General features: G+C 38.5%; 3 protein-coding genes and 1 non-coding gene across 4 annotated transcripts; 3 read left to right on the forward strand and 1 right to left on the reverse strand.

Annotated features, from left to right (window-relative positions):
* The first annotated feature begins 1,660 nt into the window (after positions 1–1,660).
* On the forward strand, positions 1,661–5,318 carry bhlhe40 (basic helix-loop-helix family, member e40). Its single transcript, XM_020633797.3, has 5 exons — positions 1,661–2,098; positions 2,219–2,270; positions 2,362–2,469; positions 2,832–2,955; positions 3,144–5,318. Exons 1-5 carry the CDS (start codon positions 2,022–2,024, stop codon positions 3,992–3,994), a joined length of 1,212 nt encoding a protein of 403 aa, XP_020489453.1. The 5' UTR covers positions 1,661–2,021; the 3' UTR covers positions 3,995–5,318.
* A 2,818-nt stretch (positions 5,319–8,136) lies between these two features.
* Positions 8,137–12,009, forward strand: LOC109983880 (N-acylethanolamine-hydrolyzing acid amidase). Its single transcript, XM_020633798.3, has 11 exons — positions 8,137–8,366; positions 8,753–8,917; positions 9,025–9,151; positions 9,311–9,401; positions 9,511–9,596; positions 9,684–9,856; positions 9,960–10,022; positions 10,103–10,169; positions 10,288–10,316; positions 10,605–10,671; positions 10,824–12,009. Exons 1-11 carry the CDS (start codon positions 8,191–8,193, stop codon positions 10,839–10,841), a joined length of 1,062 nt encoding a protein of 353 aa, XP_020489454.2. The 5' UTR covers positions 8,137–8,190; the 3' UTR covers positions 10,842–12,009.
* A 1,151-nt stretch (positions 12,010–13,160) lies between these two features.
* Positions 13,161–13,232, reverse strand: trnae-cuc (transfer RNA glutamic acid (anticodon CUC)). Its single transcript has one exon. It is a non-coding gene; the product is annotated as a tRNA-Glu (tRNA).
* A 1,609-nt stretch (positions 13,233–14,841) lies between these two features.
* Positions 14,842–18,699, forward strand: LOC136179244 (N-acylethanolamine-hydrolyzing acid amidase-like). The gene is made up of 11 exons (XM_065954985.1): positions 14,842–15,070; positions 15,454–15,618; positions 15,719–15,842; positions 16,002–16,092; positions 16,202–16,287; positions 16,375–16,547; positions 16,651–16,713; positions 16,794–16,860; positions 16,979–17,007; positions 17,296–17,362; positions 17,515–18,699. The coding sequence occupies exons 1-11, from the start codon at positions 14,895–14,897 to the stop codon at positions 17,530–17,532; spliced, it is 1,059 nt and encodes a 352-aa protein (XP_065811057.1). The 5' UTR covers positions 14,842–14,894; the 3' UTR covers positions 17,533–18,699.
* The last annotated feature ends 968 nt before the right edge of the window (positions 18,700–19,667 follow it).

Here is a 19,667-nt window from a genome sequence, read left to right on the forward strand (position 1 = left end):
TCATGCAGTATTTATGAAGCACTGCTCGTCTACAGATGAGCTATGTACTTGAGGATTTCTATTTAAGCTATTTTATTTTTATACTTCACTAGACTACATATAAAGAAGGAAATGGAGTGTGGAGTCTTCAACATCAATTTAACCTCAACACTGTCTAATATAATAAAACATAGATAATTATTCAATTACTAATAAATGAACCACTGACTGTGCCCGTTTTGCGCCACAAATGTTGATAAATAATAAAAAATAAAATAGATTTTTGCTTGAATATGAGAGTTAATCTTTCAATGTAAATCATATTAAGTGTGTTCAATTATTATCTTATAGCCTAGGCTATCGTTTTTTGTTTCAGAAATGCATGTCAGTAACAAACTTTAACCGTAGCCTATTTAAGACCTATAGGCATATTATTATTTTTTTAAAGCCCGATTTCACCGGCATTTTTGTTCATTGTCATTGTCTCTGTATTTTCCCACAGATACGCATTCAGGTAACTTTTATTTCCTTTAACATTTTATTGACTTTGATAATAGGATAAGTGTTGACAGACAGCCCCTTTCGTGTCCGGCCAGGCGCTCCCTTGTTTTGGGACTGTTCCTATCTTTAGGCTTTGGCTTCTTCGGGACGGCGGCGGGTGGAACCGACCTACCATTCGGGCACTCTCGGTTGATTACGCGCATGACGTCACCGGCAGGGATCTGCTCCACACTCTCTGGCCATGAGGAGCTCAACGTGACAGCTCACTGGGTACAGGCAGGTTTAATACTATCAGTACAGCAGCCGGTAGGCTATAAAAAAAAAAAACCAAACAAAACAAAACACTCCACTGCCGCGACACTCATCCTGCTGCAGGTGCACGTGCCACACAGCAATCGGGCACAGTATGAAATTACACGTTGTACATGCTGAGCGCATCACATGCCACGCTGATCATTTGCCCAGTTGGCAACAATAAAACACTGGAATGCTTTAAAAGTCATCGTGGATGCTTATTATTTGACTCATTGTCAACTAATAGCTTTTAATATCAATTAATAAGCTGTTTTCTATTGGTCTCGTCTGTAGCCTGTTTGAAGTCAGGAGCCCAAAATTAAAAATGTTACAAATCAATAAAATAAAAAAAATTAAAAAAAATACGATTTACAGGAAAACAATGAAAATATTTTCATTTTAAGGTTGTTATGTTGTTCTGTTAACCTTGACTATTAAACAATTGTTTTTTTCTAGTTTAATAATACAATATTCCCTCAAATGAAGTCTGTAGCTCAGTATTGTTTGACCGCACTTGTGTTATGTTCGTGCGTCATAATTGTTTGAGGCTTTAAGCTTGTTAGGCGGCTATGTTTTTAATGTTTTTGTTTTTTTCAAGTCTCGTGCACTGGAAGCTTCGATGTTTTCAGTCTTTATTGAATCCTTGCTTATACTCGCAGTTCACGACATGATAAGTCACCATTTCAAAAGACTTTTGGAATAAACTGTTGCTCCACTTTTTTGTCTCGTAAACAAAGTCGGATCTGCAAACACGGTTTGCCTCGAGAGCTGGAGCATGGTTGAACACGGGACTGAGTCCCAGCCTACTACAGAAATGGGTTGTACTCAGTGGCAGTGCGAGGGGAGGAGGTGTGTGTGTGCAGGGAGGGCGAGGAGTTGAAAGCGCCGTCCAACACGTGAGGCTCATGTGACGGTGTCGAGTCTGTGTCTGCTGCCGAGAGACGTGCCCGCAGTCACAGGGTTTAACACGTAGTCAAAACCCACCCAGCTCTCACACATTGAACCGCGCGTGGAGCCTCCCTAGACATACTACTGAGTCCGGACCTGCAGGGTGACAACACTGCGCCGTGCCCAACTCCAGCTCACCGCGGGAAAAAACACACACTGGATAACAGGAGATATTTCTTCACTTTATTGCCTGCCTTTGGATGTTTTTTTTCTCGTTCTGAAGAGGTTCCACAGAGACGTATTTTGAACATTCAAAAGGCTTTTTGAAGTACTTCATTCGGGTTTTACAGTTAAGCGACATGGAGAGGATTACAAGTGCGCAACCACCTCCTTGTATGCCAAAACACCCACCACTGGATATAGCTGAAATGCAAGGGTAAGATCATTTTGTTGCAGTTTTATCCTTTTTGATGTATCCTTTTTGTATAGCCTAATACATTGTTTTTACAGAATCACCGTCTGCAACTATATGAACTAATTTAACTTGTCTCCCAAGGATGTATATGTACAAATCCAGACGGGGTATGAAGCGTGTGGATGAGAGCAAGGTAAATTTAAGTTTAAAAAAAACTATAATATTACTGCATTTGTTAGATTAAACTGCTTGAATGTCACTGACAACATTTCAACTCTTTCCAGGAGACATACAAGTTACCACACCGACTGATCGAAAAGAAAAGACGAGACAGAATAAATGAATGCATCGCCCAGCTGAAAGATTTGTTGCCAGAACATCTTAAGCTTACAGTGAGTATTATCTTATACATGGGGCATACAGCCAGGGAATTTGAGCCACCACATGATTCATCTGATCAGTTTGTTTGCTCCAGCCTTTGGATTCAGTTTTAGAGTGAATAAAACACAAGTTTGGGAATTTGGGGGAGATAACAGATCTTTTTATTTATTTTTATTTTTATTATAATTTTGTAATTATATTACTTCATAGTCTTCAAACAAACAGAGTTTTAGTTTTACATTTGTTGTTCATTATTTAGTGTGTGTACGTGGATTGCATGACTTCCAGGCGTTTGAGGCTTGTCCTCTATTCAGCTGCAGAATGTGTTACATAAGAAAGATCAACATGCTTATCGAAGGTCTTCCTGTTTTAGACGCTGGGTCATTTGGAGAAAGCTGTGGTGCTGGAACTCACTCTCAAGCATGTGAAAGCCCTGAGTACCGTCCTGGAGCAGCAGCAGCAGAAAATCGTGTCACTACAGAAGGACCTGCAAATTAGTAAGTTTGAGGCCTAGATGTTGTTTAGATTTAAAAAAAAAAAAAAAAAAAAAAAAAAAAAAAGCAAAAACAATGTTGTTCTTTTAGCATCTATTAACTGGGAGCTCTGCAATCTCTTGCATCTCAGAACTATACTTTCAGTTAAATTGTGGAATACAATTTTGAAAACTTCTGGTCTCATCACTCAGGTGATCATGGAGGTGAAGAGAGCAGCGAGGAGATGTTCCGCTCCGGCTTTCACTTGTGTGCGAAAGAGGTTCTTCACTATCTGGCCGGCCAAGAAACTAGCCAGGACCTGACTCCTTCCCATGTCATCAGCCACATTCAAAAGGTGGCAGCTGAAGTCCTGCATAATCAAAGCGGCCCGAACCCGGACGATTCCATCCCACAAGCGTCAGAGAAACTGAAGAAACCTGCTGGACAGCCTCAAAGGGTGTCTGAGGTCCCTGCCAAGAACTGTGTGCCTGTCATTCAAAGGACTTATCCCCATGGGATGGGGGAGCAGAGTGGCAGTGATACGGACACTGACAGCGGCTATGGAGGAGAACGTGACAAGTGTGACCCAAAAGCTCAGTGGTCAGAGAGCCACGCGAAGGAGGGGGAGCTCAAGCAGGCTGAAAGGCAGGCTGAAAGGAGGTCCATCAAGCAGGAGGGCGACGAGCCTCTGGCCAAAAAGCTAAGGTCTGACTCTCCAGAGGATGAGATACTCCCTGGTCAGATGGTGGGAAGCCCTGGCAGTTATATGGGCCTCTCCCCCAACCAGCACCCGTTTTGTCTCCCCTTCTACCTCGTCCCCCCTACAGCTGCAACCGCTGCAGCATACCTACCAATGCTGGAGAAATGCTGGTACCCCGGGGGCATGCCGGTTATGTATCCCGGTATGAGCAGCTCAGCCGCGAGTTTGCAGACACTTCCCTCATCTCTGGTGAAGTCCCAGAGGGCAGGGTCTCCCGTGCCCCACCAGAGCCCCATGGACTCCCACTCACTTCACAAAGCTTTAAAGCATGTCTCCCCGTTGAACCTGGAACCCAAAGACTGAACAGATATGTTTCTGTTTGATACCCTTCCCTCCGAATGTAGATGTGGTTGAATGGTTGGAACACTGGGAAGAAGGTAAATGGACACAGACGCACTGGTAACCCTACAAACCACAGTCATTGTTGAGCCTATCAGAATTTTGACCCCATCAAAAAAAACTCAAATGGCTACCTTATTTCTAGGCAGGTCTTCGCACACTGAAACAGTACTTTTCTGTGCAACATGGACTAGCCATGAGAAGGCTCATAATTTCTCACAGGTCCCATGGCTCTAGAACACTGTGAAGATCAGTTTTGGTCAGTTTAAAGATGACGAGTGCTCAAGATATCCAGAGAGATAATATTTTTTGGAAGGTTTGTCTTCTCAGCACTCTGTGATGAATGTCAGAGGTCAAGTCAGAATGTAAGGCATAGATAAGCCCCCCAAAATTATTTGGACCTACTTTTTTTGCACACAGAGTATGTCATGAATGTAAAGTTTGTACAACCGCCCCTTGTAGATGCTGCTTGAAATATGATTACCTGCTGTAGATCTGTGAATGGAGGATCCACCTTCAGTCTGAGTTGCTTTTTTAACTTCAACAAACTATTGATTAAAATTTTACCAAACAAAGAATCTGGTTCACGATGACAAGCGATGTTAAAAAAAAAAAAAAAAAAAAAATACATTGCTCACTTGACCCCTAAAATACCTTGCAGCTTAATTGAACACAAGTGTGCACGATGTTCAAAAATGTCAGGGCGTTGTCATCGTACGAGGTGTGTCACACGTGTCTGTTAAAAGTGATGTGGCCATACGCGCTTTTATGATTTAATGTGTGACTCATGAATATTTGTGTATTTACATAGAGTTCCTGTTAAGTCATGTCTTGTAATTATTTTTTGTTTATACTACTTGTACATCTCTATTTTTGATACATGACCCACTGAGTGTATTTGCATCGCTACCAGGCAAGGGATGAGGTAGTTGTGTGCTGTATCTAAGAGAAAGTGTACAGCATAGTGCGTTGTGTTCAACCAGATTTGCATCTTGCCCACAATTCCCTGTCATGTTAAGGCCTGACCTTAGCTCATTCTGTTGCCTTTACTCGATTAACGCAGACACAACAATTGCAGGTTTTTAAATGTATTTTGCTTTAAAAGTTGTGTCTGTGGCAAAAAGAGTGAATGTAAAGTTCTAACTAAAGTAATAGTTTTGTATAGCAAGAGGTACTTGGGATTTTTATTTTGAAATGTAACAAAAGGATGTTTGTTGTACATATTTTGTATATAAAGTATTATTGGTATATATTAAATATTAATAAAGCATTTTTTTCCCACGTTAAATTGGTGTTTTTCTGCCGTCTTGTCGGCAGCCAACCTTACAGCTCTTCACAACAACACATCCTTACATAACACTTACATAACCTATGAAGCAGCAGAGCCTGTGTAAATCAATAGCTGCTCTTAGATTACAGGCTGTAAACATTTACAGTTCTAAAACCTTTTAAAGGTGTTAGAACTAGATGTGAGTAAGGTTTGGGTCAAAGCGTACATTTATAAATATTTTTTAACTACAACTTGTACCTTGTAATAATTGAATAAATCTTGGACAAGATTTAGTTTCTTTAATCGGTCTACTGTCATTATGACACTATAACAACTCAAAATATAATCAATTATGGTAACTGAGAACGGGGTAATATATTTATATTTATATATATATATATATATATATATATATATATATATATATATTTTTTTTTTTTTTTTCAACATAAATATAAAAGACATAGAAAGAAAATACAAATGAACAGAATTAGCCTGTGATGTGATTTTGATTCTGAATGTGGTCTAGTAAGTCTGTCCCATAGAGTTTTTTTTTTTTATGGTTTACATACTGATATTATATTCAAAGTTTGCTGAGAAGGAGCAGAAAATGTGTCTGATTACTCCACTTGTTACCACTATGGTTGGAAAAGTTACTTCAGGCAGTGGGAGGAAGATGTCATATTCTTCTACCCACCATGTCTCCCTGATACATTTTGAGATGACACCATTTGTTTGATCAATGAAGTGTTTAATTATTCTTTAAGTACGTTTCCCCCCCCCAACACCTTATTTTCAGATTTACTGTTGATAGATCTGTTGATATAAATGCAGTGCAAGCGCCACCTTGTGGAATTACTGGCTACAGCTTTCACAAAGAGGAAATTGCAGGAATCTTACCTAATCCACCGCCAGGGGTCAGATTTGGCCAGGGCTTTTCAGGACACAAAGTAAGCATTGTTAAGTTTAAACTTTTTATTTTTTAAACAACAATAGTCACCATTGACAATCAAATAGGTTTTATTTCTTTGACTATTTCAATGAGCCTGAAAAGAAACCCCCATCAGCTTTAAGAACTGATTTAGTAATTAATGTCTATATCATCTATCATGCTTATTGTTTGGGTCATTTTTCTGTTGGCTTTTCAAGACTGCTATAGTAATACCCATAGCCTTGTGAAATATATTTAAGGGTTTTTATTTTACTGTCTACAACTTTGTTGTTTCTGTTTACTCTTATCACTCATAACTCATTTCCATAGCAGGAAGTAGATTTTACTACATGATTTCTGAAAAAGTAAATCACACAACAAAAACACAGCATTAGTAGGTAGCTGCACAAAATAGAACTCTAAGAGGCCAGTTTGTTTAAAGAAATGCTCTTTCATATGTGAAAACCTCACATTATAACATTTACAAATTGTTTTTCTTCCCCAAGCGCTACACTAGAGGTAAATGTAGGTTCACAGTGTGTCATGGAAGAGGCTCTACCATCAGAAGTTAGCTTCTCATTGGCAAAGGACGTGGGCCTACATGAACCCAATCAAGGACAGTGCTGTTGGCATAACCCAACAGTTAACAGCTGCACTGGGAATTATCATCCTAACCATGATCTACAATAAACTTTATTTTGAATGAACGTTTCATCATTTCTTTCACTGATCTTTAGTATTTTCGCAGTCTTCTCTGAAGTTTTCCTCAAAGCAAACCCAAGCAAACTCATTATTGAGCTGAGGCAGGATATAGCCTCCCATGAGCTCTGGTGCCATATGTGGCTACTCCGAAGGCTACTGCAGCAAACACTGACACCAGTGTAGAAGAGGAAGCAAAAAAAAATGTCATGAGTTTAAAAAAAAAAAAAAGGCTCCAAAAGAACCACTGGCATGTGATATCACCAAAACAATGATCTTGTTTTTAGGATGCTTTCTGTACAGAGGGCATGATGGCTGACATGACTGTTCCCCTTTATGTCTTTTGTAGTTATTGCTGGTGAAAACAGCACGTCTGCTGTAAAGGCTGAAGGCTTTTAATACAAAGTGAGTTCTCATCAAAGAGATTTACCCTGCGGCCCATGACTTACTGTGATTGCACAACATCCAAAACAGATTCTTTAGACAGAGACAATGTGTTGGTGTTGGTTTTAGTTTGATTTCATGAAACCATCACGTTATGTTGTTTTATAAAGCATTATTAAGTCATGTCTGATCAACTGCTTCGATAGGTCAACAAATACAATTACATATAATACTTATCCTACAAATGGATTTACACATAGACTGTAAATACAACTTACAAGATATCAAACTAAATCACACAGCTGTACACATATTTGGTTGTCGAGAAACTGATACGAGAAGATTCATTTGTGGAAATGAGTGTTTCTACATATTTAAACATTTAGTCTTGTTATGACGTTTTTTTTTTCATTCTAGACTTCCGTTTTAGATTAGGTATAGACCTATGCTGCAGTTAGTTGGTTTTGGTCTACTCCTACTCCCCACTAAGTATCTACGTGCCATAATGATGAGACACACAATATGACATTAAGGGTATCATGTGCAAAGTTCACACCGAAGTTCCCCTTTCAGATGATAGCTCTAACTAACTTACTTTAACAGTGGTCGACACTTTAGTGTAGCTTGACCCCGTTATTATAATTATAACTATATTATTATTATTATTGTTATTATTATTATTATTATTATTATATGCTGTTGTGTGAATACTGTAAACTGTGTATTGTCTTAATATTTGCAAACTATGGTTTTGTCCAGCATTTATTCTGAAAGATACAGAGCGGAAGTCTAATTCTTGTTCTTTCCTGCAAATCGAGCTGAGTTCCGCGGAGGTTTCCACTTTCAGCCTGAGGTAGTTCACACACTGAACCGACGATGGTGACGCGAGCTGCGTTGTTGCTGCTCGGACTCGGAGTGTGCTCGTGCCGGGCAGAGATCGCTCCACCCACCCTCAACATCAGCCTGGACGATGACCCAGAGGTGCGATGGGTGCCTCTAACGGAAATCTTTGACGCAGACTTTCTCAAAAAAGCCGCCGCAGAGGTCATAGAGTAAGTGTTTTAGGCTCTTTGTCTCACGTCATGGCGTTAATAACGGTGGTTACAGTCGTTTGAAAAGTTGACCATAGTTATGCGTAGTCCAAAGTAAAGCTGAGGCTAAGTGAATTGAAAACAGGACTCAAATGGCATGATAAACTTTAAGCACTGTCTGTAGTTGTATAAACGTCACACTTTGAACTTTAGTCATTACTGGCACAGCCGCAGAGAGCTAAACAAATCTTGGTCTGTTCTGTGTGTGTTATCACATTGTTTTCCAAATGAATCAGCAGACAGACAAACACAATTTTTTTTTTTATGATGATCATGTTATTGTTGTATCAAGTGCTGACACATCACACTGACATGTTTTTGTGTAAATAACTGTTTGTCTTTGCCAGCTCCACTGTTCCAAAATGGGTGCATCAAGCAGTCAAACCCATTGTAGTGGCCTTGGACAAGTACATTCCCCAGCCTTACGCAGGGGAGATCCGCGGCCTCGCAGAACACTTTGGAGGAAGCCTTTCAGATATCATCATTCTTAACTTTGTCTATGAAGTATCAGCGTATGTATAAACTATTAAATGATGTATGATGCAGAAACACAGGGTGTCAAACAATGATGAATGTGAAACCCTGTTTATACAGGCAAACAAACATTATGTGTTTGTAGATTTTGCACCAGCATCATAGCCCAGGATAAAAAGGGACACCTGTACCATGGCAGGAACCTTGACTATCCACATTCGGGTCTTTTGAGGAATCTGACAGTCAACCTAGTTTTCCTCAAAAATGGAGAGGTACAGTTACAGAAACTACTGTCAAAAAACGAGAAACATCTGCCACGATTTATACAGACAGATCCATTAGTTTAATATGAACAGATACTAAAAGAGTTGTCACATTATGAAAAAAGTAGCTATGCAATTGATAACTGTTTGTTGACATGACTCATTCAGGTGGCCTACCGTGGAACTTCATTTGCGGGCTATATTGGCCTGTGGACAGGACAGAGTCCTAACAAGTTTACTGTGTCTGGTGACCAGCGAGGTAAGACCACACTTCCTCTCAGCACTCGTTTATTCAAATACATTTACAAGTCAGATGTTAAAGATTCTTTTGGTTTTATGTTTTTTTTTGTCGTCGTCGTCATCATCAGGCAGTGAACACTGGTGGAACTGGTGGAAGAATTTGGTGTCTGCTTTCCTCTTTCGGAGATCCCCAGTTAGCTGGCTAGTTAGGCAGGTGAGGTGGTTTGCAGAAGTCAGTTTACTGTGGAGGATTACTGAATGAAGAAATGAAACTTTGAATGATTAAGTGTTACTTTTATAGACACTGGAGGAAGCAGAGGACTTTCAGGATGCGGTCATGCGTCTTTCCAAAATCCCCATCATCACTGGGGTGTATTACATTGTGGGTGGTGTGCGAGCAGGGGAAGGGGCGGTCATTACTCGAGACCGGACCGGCCCAGCTGATATCTGGCCCCTGGATCCTGTTAATGGAGAGTAAGAGGCGAAATACAGTATTGGAGAAAAATCTGGTGTATCTGGGTGTGTTTTACATTACTTTAATCAAGCATACAATTGTGCCTCCCTTTTTTACTGTAAGATGGTACAGAGTGGAGACAAACTTTGACCACTGGCGCCCCCCACCTGCCAGAGATCATCGAAGGTGAGTTATCTCACACGATGGATACTTAAGCAATATTACAGCTGTCACAATTATTAAATATCTTTGGTTTTATTTCATAGAGAAGCAGCAAACATAGCACTAAATGCTACTGGCCAAGACCACATCAACATAGAGACACTTTATCAGGCAAGTGTCGACTAATGGATCAATATTTCAGGGGAATGTGATAACAAAAGAAAATGTTTACTGGACATTTTATATTCACAGACAATGAAAGGATGTGTAACAGATTCTTTCCCTGCAGGTTTTGTCTCTGTTTCCAGTGTGTAACGGGTAAGTAGCACGTTATTTAAGTCATGACACATGACTGTTAATGTCGCTGAGATGGGGCAGTTTAGTGCATACCAGTTTCTATTCCATTTGCCCCACCTCAGCAATAATGTCAATGAGCCTTTGTTTTACACCATACCTCAGCACATAGCAAGTAGCATATAGGGAAGCTTTGGCAGATTTTCAGTTGAAGCATCCTTGTGTTTAACATATGGAGTGCATGCTGTACAGGCACCTTGTTTAAATAAATTGGATGTAAATAAATAATATCCTGCTATGTTCTTCTTGCAGAATTACAGTTTACACAACAACAATGAGTGCAGCTTCTGACACATACAGTACACTTGTCAGGCCAAAGGTAATTCATTGCAACTTAAACTGATATTTGTTTGTAGTACTCTAGTTTTCCACCTGAATCATTTTGTTTTCAAATATATTATTATTAGTAATGAAGTGGTGATAACAGAAAATAGGAGACCCTAATACATCCTTTTTTTACTATCATTCAAGGGCTGCAGACCGACCTGAAAGACACAGAGCAGTCCACACACAGACTGATGCTGCAGTGGCCTTCTGTTTCAGAACTTTAAATTATTTACTTATCTGCAGGTTTCATGATAATGTGGAGATTGTAGGACAAATGGATAAGAGAGGGAATTTTGATTTCAACATTTTTCGGATGACAGTGCTCCTCGATATCTAATAAAAAAAATGTTGACATTTTTGTCATATTGATCTGGGTCCGTGTACGAAGTGTAATTCATTTGCAGTAGTTCATGTTGTGAAATAAAACATGCCAGTTTAAGGGGTATTGCCTAATTTCCTTGTCCGACTTGGCGAATGCGAATATATGTTGACGCACGTTAAGTTTGCAGGTGAGGTACTTGTGGTTTAAAGTAGGTTTACACTTTTTTATACAGGGGGGAAGTTTTAACGTTGTTCAAGCCGTTTGGTGAAGAATATTCACTGAAATTATCAGTTTGAACAGCACTGAAATACATCGCTCTGCTGCATTATGTAATCTTGTTTAATTTGAACCTCGTCTACTAAGTGGAAATGACTTGTTGCAACAGTTTTTCTGTCTTTCGTATATGCTAATTCCTTCATTTGATGTGGCTGAAAGCCTGCACAATATGCTGCAGTCTGTATCACTGACCCGTGACCTACATCAACCCACACAACCCTTAAACTGGCATGTTTCATTGTACAACATGAACTACTGCAAGTTAATTATAGCCTACTTCATACACGCCCATGAATTGAGAAACTATTTAAAAATGTTAAACACAGAACAACTTCAATATGCTGAGGGAGAATGAGGCGCCTTGAATTGAATTAACTGAAGTATCATTACTAATCATTACCAGTTAATCAATACTTAACTTCACTTTCAAGAGTTTGACAAGGCCAGGCACAATAGGAAATGTAAAAGTGCATACAAATGTGAAAGGACTCCTGTACAAAGTGCTTTATCTTTTTAAATGCAATGGATAAAGAAGTTAAAGAAGTACAGGGGAGCCATCTTAACATTTTTTTTTCATTGAGACTGTATGGAATTCTTAACTTGACATACTATAGTCCTGTAATAACACAGACATTTTTAACTAAAACGCTTATAACAATAAATGCATCCACAATAAAAGTACCCTTTTTTTAAATGCATTATTAATAAAATAAAGAAGTAATCAGAAGGTTTCATCGCTGCACTCTCTCTTATTTAACCTGCTGCTGAGGTCGAGTATCGTTGACCTGACTACTGTTAGTACCTAGAAACCAATTCTGTATTTGATTTTAATTTGAAATCATTAAAAAGTCATTTCACAGCCAGTATTGTGAAAACCATGAATATGAGTTAAGGGTTGATCCTGTGCATTTAAAGTACTGTTTCTTCCTTTTTTTCAATCAATTTGAATAAATGGCTCAAGAGGGACTGCGTGCAGCTAAATAGGGCAGGACTAGTTACAAAAACTACAAATTGTCAAATTAGCACATTTTAAAACCCATTACACATATTCATAATACCAGTCAGTCTGCATTTCTAGAAATAAAACAGGCAAAACAAATTTTCCAGATGTTGCTGTAGAGGTTCTCTGATGAAGTAAGTCATGATTTTCTATTATTATTATTTTTTTTATTTTTTTTATGTTTTTAATATTGCAACGATATTGCCTTGTTGGGTACAGAAATGCTCTATAGGCACTTGGAAATGTATAGATAACATCTTAGGGAAAGTTTGCAGGGAGAATATTTACACAACATCCATGTTTTTCTTAATGAATATTAATTTTCTAATAGAAATTTTTGAACATTTCAGTTTGACATCAGGATTTCATAGCGTTTCACTGCAAAGAATACCTGTTCTGCATGTGGTCTTGTATAAGACAAAAGGTAATACATAGTATAAATGGACCACTCCCACCACACCACTTTCACCACTCTTGGTATCCCCCTCCCCAGCCATTGAGAGTCAATTTCTACATTATATTACATCAAACAAAGCATTTAAAGCCCAGAGAGGGTGAAATATATACGATGTAAGAAAGAAATGAAGTCCTACTTCAGAGGATCAAATTTAGTAAATTGTCTAATATATAAATGTCCGGTCGAAACTAAACATATCAAAAGATAATACACATCAACAAATGAGTTATAGTTGAGCCAAAGACATTTGATTGTATATTTTATTTTCTATAGGCTATATTTTCCAATGTAGCCTAATCTAATGGGTCCATGTAATTGATTACCGACCATTTAAGCTGTATTTAAAAGTTAAAACACGTTTCATCACTCGCTGTGTTTTTCATGACTATTGCAGATAATTATACCACTCTAAAGCATAAAAACTAGTTCCCTGACCGGGAATCGAACCCGGGCCGCGGCGGTGAGAGCGCCGAATCCTAACCACTAGACCACCAGGGACTTTGCGTTGACGGCTTCAGATTCTAGAGTTTACCAGTGTTGATATATATATATGTATGTATACTGTATATATTTCCTTCCTCAACATAATCATCTCCTTTTCCTCTTTAAACTGTGAGTATAATGTATATAGTCTATCGTAAATTGTGATATGTTTCCCATTTTAAAGCACATTTTTCGCAGGTGCTGTATACAGGAAATATACCGTTTGTGTGTTTACGAACAAGTGTTGTATTTAATAGTTAATAGTATTTAAGTCTATTTTTTTCATGTAGACGTGGGCCTACATGAACCCAATCAAGGACAGTGCTGTTGGCATAACCCAACAGTTAACAGCTGCACTGGGAATTATCATCCTAACCATGATCTACAATAAACTTTATTTTGAATGAACGTTTCATCATTTCTTTCACTGATCTTTAGTATTTTCGCAGTCTTCTCTGAAGTTTTCCTCAAAGCAAACCCAAGCAAACTCATTATTGAGCTGAGGCAGGATATAGCCTCCCGTGAACTCTGGTGCCATATGTGGCTACTCCAGCAGGCTACTGCAGCAAACACTGACACCAGTGTAGAAGAGGAAGCAAAAAAAAAATGTCATGAGTTTAAAAAAAAAAAAAAAAAAGGCTCCAAAAGAACCACTGGCATGTGATATCACCAAAACAATGATCTTGTTTTTAGGATGCTTTCTGTACAGAGGGCATGATGGCTGACATGACTGTTCCCCTTTATGGCTTTTGTAGTTATTGCTGGTGAAAACAGCACGTCTGCTGTGAAGGCTGAAGGCTTTTAATACTAAGTGAGTTCTCATCAAAGAGATTTACCCTGCGGCCCATGACTTACTGTGATTGCACAACATCCAAAACAGATTCTTTAGACAGAGACAATGTGTTGGTGTTGGTTTTAGTTTGATTTCATGAAACCATCACGTTATGTTGTTTTATAAAGCATTATTAAGTCATGTCTGATCAACTGCTTCAATACAATTACATATAATACTTATCCTACAAATGAATTTACACATAGACTGTAAATACAACTTACAAGATATCAAACTAAATCACACAGCTGTACACATATTTGGTTGTCGAGAAACTGATACAAGAAGATTCATTTGTGGAAATGAGTGTTTCTACATATTTAAACATTTGGTCTTGTTATGACATTTTTTTTTTCATTCTAGACTTCCGTTTTAGATTAGGTATAGACCTATGCTGCAGTTAGTTGGTTTTGGTCTACTCCTACTCCCCACTAAGTATCTACGTGCCATCATGATGAGACACACAATATGACATTAAGGGTATCATGTGCAAAGTTCAAACCACACCGAAGTTCCCCTTTCAGATGATAGCTCTAACTAACTTACTTTAACAGTGGTCGACACTTTAGTGTAGCTTGACCCTGTTATTATAATTATAACTATATTATTATTATTATTATTATTATTATTATTATTATTATTATTATTATTATTATTATAATATGCTGTTGTGTGAATACTGTAAACTGTGTATTGTCTTAATATTTGCAAACTATGGTTTTGTCCAGCATTTATTCTGAAAGATACAGAGCGGAAGTCTAATTCTTGTTCTTTCCTGCAAATCGAGCTGAGTTCCGCGGAGGTTTCCACTTTCAGCCTGAGGTAGTTCACACACTGAACCGACGATGGTGACGCGAGCTGCGTTGTTGCTGCTCGGACTCGGAGTGTGCTCGTGCCGGGCAGAGATCGCTCCACCCACCCTCAACATCAGCCTGGACGATGACCCAGAGGTGCGATGGGTGCCTCTAACGGAAATCTTTGATGCAGACTTTCTCAAAAAAGCCGCCGCAGAGGTCATAGAGTAAGTGTTTTAGGCTCTTTGTCTCACGTCATGGCGTTAATAATAGTGGTTACAGTCATTTGAAAAGTTGACCATAGTTATGCGTAGTCCAAAGTAAAGCTGAGGCTAAGTGAATTGAAAACAGGACTCAAATGGCATGATAAACTTTAAGCACTGTCTGTACTTGTGTAAACGTCACACTTTGAACTTTAGTCATTACTGGCACAGCCGCAGAGAGCTAAACAAATCTTGGTCTGTTCTGTGTGTGTTATCACATTGTTTTCCAAATGAATCAGCAGACAGACAAACACAATTTTTTTTATGATGATCATGTTATTGTTGTATCAAGTGCTGACACATCACACTGACATGTTTTTGTGTAAATAACTGTTTGTCTTTGCCAGCTCCACTGTTCCAAAATGGGTGCATCAAGCAGTCAAACCCATTGTAGTGGCCTTGGACAAGTACATTCCCCAGCCTTACGCAGGGGAGATCCGCGGCCTCGCAGAACACTTTGGAGGAAGCCTTTCAGATATCATCATTCTTAACTTTGCCTATGAAGTATCAGCGTATGTATAAACTATTAAATGATGCAGAAACACAGGGTGTCAAACAATGATGAATGTGAAACCCTGTTTATACAGGCAAACAAACATTATGTGTTTGTAGATTTTGCACCAGCATCATAGCCCAGGATAAAAAGGGACACCTGTACCATGGCAGGAACCTTGACTATCCACATTCGGTTTTGAGGAATCTGACAGTCAACCTAGTTTTCCTCAAAAATGGAGAGGTACAGTTACAGAAACTACTCTCAAAAAACGAGAAACATCTGCCACGATTTATACAGACAGATCCATTAGTTTAATATGAACAGATACTAAAAGAGTTGTCACATTATGAAAAAAGTAGCTATGCAATTGATAACTGTTTGTTGACATGACTCATTCAGGTGGCCTACCGTGGAACTTCATTTGCGGGCTATATTGGCCTGTGGACAGGACAGAGTCCTAACAAGTTTACTGTGTCTGGTGACCAGCGAGGTAAGACCACACTTCCTCTCAGCACTCGTTTATTCAAATACATTTACAAGTCAGATGTTAAAGATTCTTTTGGTTTTATGTTTTTTTTTGTCGTCGTCGTCATCATCAGGCAGTGAACACTGGTGGAACTGGTGGAAGAATTTGGTGTCTGCTTTCCTCTTTCGGAGATCCCCAGTTAGCTGGCTAGTTAGGCAGGTGAGGTGGTTTGCAGAAGTCAGTTTACTGTGGAGGATTACTGAATGAAGAAATGAAACTTTGAATGATTAAGTGTTACTTTTATAGACACTGGAGGAAGCAGAGGACTTTCAGGATGCGGTCATGCGTCTTTCCAAAATCCCCATCATCACTGGGGTGTATTACATTGTGGGTGGTGTGCGAGCAGGGGAAGGGGCGGTCATTACTCGAGACCGGACCGGCCCAGCTGATATCTGGCCCCTGGATCCTGTTAATGGAGAGTAAGAGGCGAAATACAGTATTGGAGAAAAATCTGGTGTATCTGGGTGTGTTTTACATTACTTTAATCAAGCATACAATTGTGCCTCCCTTTTTTACTGTAAGATGGTACAGAGTGGAGACAAACTTTGACCACTGGCGCCCCCCACCTGCCAGAGATCATCGAAGGTGAGTTATCTCACACGATGGATACTTAAGCAATATTACAGCTGTCACAATTATTAAATATCTTTGGTTTTATTTCATAGAGAAGCAGCAAACATAGCACTAAATGCTACTGGCCAAGACCACATCAACATAGAGACACTTTATCAGGCAAGTGTCGACTAATGGATCAATATTTCAGGGGAATGTGATAACAAAAGAAAATGTTTACTGGACATTTTATATTCACAGACAATGAAAGGATGTGTAACAGATTCTTTCCCTGCAGGTTTTGTCTCTGTTTCCAGTGTGTAACGGGTAAGTAGCACGTTATTTAAGTCATGACACATGACTGTTAATGTCGCTGAGATGGGGCAGTTTAGTGCATACCAGTTTCTATTCCATTTGCCCCACCTCAGCAATAATGTCAATGAGCCTTTGTTTTACACCATACCTCAGCACATAGCAAGTAGCATATAGGGAAGCTTTGGCAGATTTTCAGTTGAAGCATCCTTGTGTTTAACATATGGAGTGCATGCTGTACAGGCACCTTGTTTAAATAAATTGGATGTAAATAAATAATATCCTGCTATGTTCTTCTTGCAGAATTACAGTTTACACAACAACAATGAGTGCAGCTTCTGACACATACAGTACACTTGTCAGGCCAAAGGTAATTCATTGCAACTTAAACTGATATTTGTTTGTAGTACTCTAGTTTTCCACCTGAATCATTTTGTTTTCAAATATATTATTATTAGTAATGAAGTGGTGATAACAGAAAATAGGAGACCCTAATACATCCTTTTTTTACTATCATTCAAGGGCTGCAGACCGACCTGAAAGACACAGAGCAGTCCACACACAGACTGATGCTGCAGTGGCCTTCTGTTTCAGAACTTTAAATTATTTACTTATCTGCAGGTTTCATGATAATGTGGAGATTGTAGGACAAATGGATAAGAGAGGGAATTTTGATTTCAACATTTTTCGGATGACAGTGCTCCTCGATATCTAATAAAAAAAATGTTGACATTTTTGTCATATTGATCTGGGTCCGTGTACGAAGTATAATTCATTTGCAGTAGTTCATGTTGTGAAATAAAACATGCCAGTTTAAGGGGTATTGCCTAATTTCCTTGTCCGACTTGGCGAATGCGAATATATGTTGACGCACGTTAAGTTTGCAGGTGAGGTACTTGTGGTTTAAAGTAGGTTTACACTTTTTTATACAGGGGGAAGTTTTAACGTTGTTCAAGCCGTTTGGTGAAGAATATTCACTGAAATTATCAGTTTGAACAGCACTGAAATACATCGCTCTGCTGCATTATGTAATCTTGTTTAATTTGAACCTCGTCTACTAAGTGGAAATGACTTGTTGCAACAGTTTTTCTGTCTTTCGTCTATGCTAATTCCTTCATTTGATGTGGCTGAAAGCCTGCACAATATGCTGCAGTCTCTATCACTGACCCGTGACCTACATCAACCCACACAACCCTTAAACTGGCATGTTTCATTGTACAACATGAACTACTGCAAGTTAATTATAGCCTACTTCATACACGCCCATGAATTGAGAAACTATTTAAAAATGTTAAACACAGAACAACTTCAATATGCTGAGGGAGAATGAGGCGCCTTGAATTGAATTAACTGAAGTATCATTACTAATCATTACCAGTTAATCAATACTTAACTTCACTTTTAAGAGTTTGACAAGGCCAGGCACAATAGGAAATGTAAAAGTGCATACAAATGTGAAAGGACTCCTGTACAAAGTGCTTTATCTTTTTAAATGCAATGGATAAAGAAGTTAAAGAAGTACAGGGGAGCCATCTTAACATTTTTTTTTCATTGAGACTGTATGGAATTCTTAACTTGACATACTATAGTCCTGTAATAACACAGACATTTTTAACTAAAACGCTTATAACAATAAATGCATCCACAATAAAAGTACCCTTTTTTTAAATGCATTATTAATAAAATAAAGAAGTAATCAGAAGGTTTCATCGCTGCACTCTCTCTTATTTAACCTGCTGCTGAGGTCGAGTATCGTTGACCTGACTACTGTTAGTACCTAGAAACCAATTCTGTATTTGATTTTAATTTGAAATCATTAATAGCATGTTAGCTAGCTGCAGCCAAAGTCATTTCACAGCCAGTATTGTGAAAACCATGAATATGAGTTAAGGGTTGATCCTGTGCATTTAAAGTACTGTTTCTTCCTTTTTTTCAATCAATTTGAATAAATGGCTCAAGAGGGACTGCGTGCAGCTAAATAGGGCAGGACTAGTTACAAAAACTACAAATTGTCAAATTAGCACATTTTAAAACCCATTACACATATTCATAATACCAGTCAGTCTGCATTTCTAGAAATAAAACAGGCAAAACAAATTTTCCAGATGTTGCTGTAGAGGTTCTCTGATGAAGTAAGTCATGATTTTCTATTATTATTATTATTATTATTTTTTTTTAAATGTTTTTAATATTGCAACGATATTGCCTTGTTGGGTACAGAAATGCTCTATAGGCACTTGGAAATGTATAGATAACATCTTAGGGAAAGTTTGCAGGGAGAATATTTACACAACATCCATGTTTTTCTTAATGAATATTAATTTTCTAATAGAAATTTTTGAACATTTCAGTTTGACATCAGGATTTCATAGCGTTTCACTGCAAAGAATACCTGTTCTGCATGTGGTCTTGTATAAGACAAAAGGTAATACATAGTATAAATGGACCACTCCCACCACACCACTTTCACCACTCTTGGTATCCCCCTCCCCAGCCATTGAGAGTCAATTTCTACATTATATTACATCAAACAAAGCATTTAAAGCCCAGAGAGGGTGAAATATATACGATGTAAGAAAGACTTGAAGTCCTACTTCAGAGGATCAAATTTAGTAAATTGTCTAATATATAAATGTCCGGTCGAAACTAAACATATCAAAAGATAATACACATCA

The sequence above is a fragment of the Labrus bergylta genome, chromosome 5 (assembly GCF_963930695.1).
Source record: "Labrus bergylta chromosome 5, fLabBer1.1, whole genome shotgun sequence".
NCBI lineage: Eukaryota > Metazoa > Chordata > Actinopteri > Labriformes > Labridae > Labrus > Labrus bergylta.

Coding starts and splice junctions, on each gene's coding strand:
- bhlhe40 (XM_020633797.3), top strand. CDS start 2,022: ATGGAGAGGATTACAAGTGCGCAACCACCTCCTTGTATGCCAAAACAC. Junction 2,099..2,218: donor GATATAGCTGAAATGCAAGG/GTAAGATCATTT, acceptor TTGTCTCCCAAG/GATGTATATGTACAAATCCA. Junction 2,470..2,831: donor CAGAACATCTTAAGCTTACA/GTGAGTATTATC, acceptor TTCCTGTTTTAG/ACGCTGGGTCATTTGGAGAA.
- LOC109983880 (XM_020633798.3), top strand. CDS start 8,191: ATGGTGACGCGAGCTGCGTTGTTGCTGCTCGGACTCGGAGTGTGCTCG. Junction 10,170..10,287: donor ACATAGAGACACTTTATCAG/GCAAGTGTCGAC, acceptor CTTTCCCTGCAG/GTTTTGTCTCTGTTTCCAGT. Junction 10,317..10,604: donor CTGTTTCCAGTGTGTAACGG/GTAAGTAGCACG, acceptor TTCTTCTTGCAG/AATTACAGTTTACACAACAA.
- LOC136179244 (XM_065954985.1), top strand. CDS start 14,895: ATGGTGACGCGAGCTGCGTTGTTGCTGCTCGGACTCGGAGTGTGCTCG. Junction 15,843..16,001: donor TTTTCCTCAAAAATGGAGAG/GTACAGTTACAG, acceptor TGACTCATTCAG/GTGGCCTACCGTGGAACTTC. Junction 17,008..17,295: donor CTGTTTCCAGTGTGTAACGG/GTAAGTAGCACG, acceptor TTCTTCTTGCAG/AATTACAGTTTACACAACAA.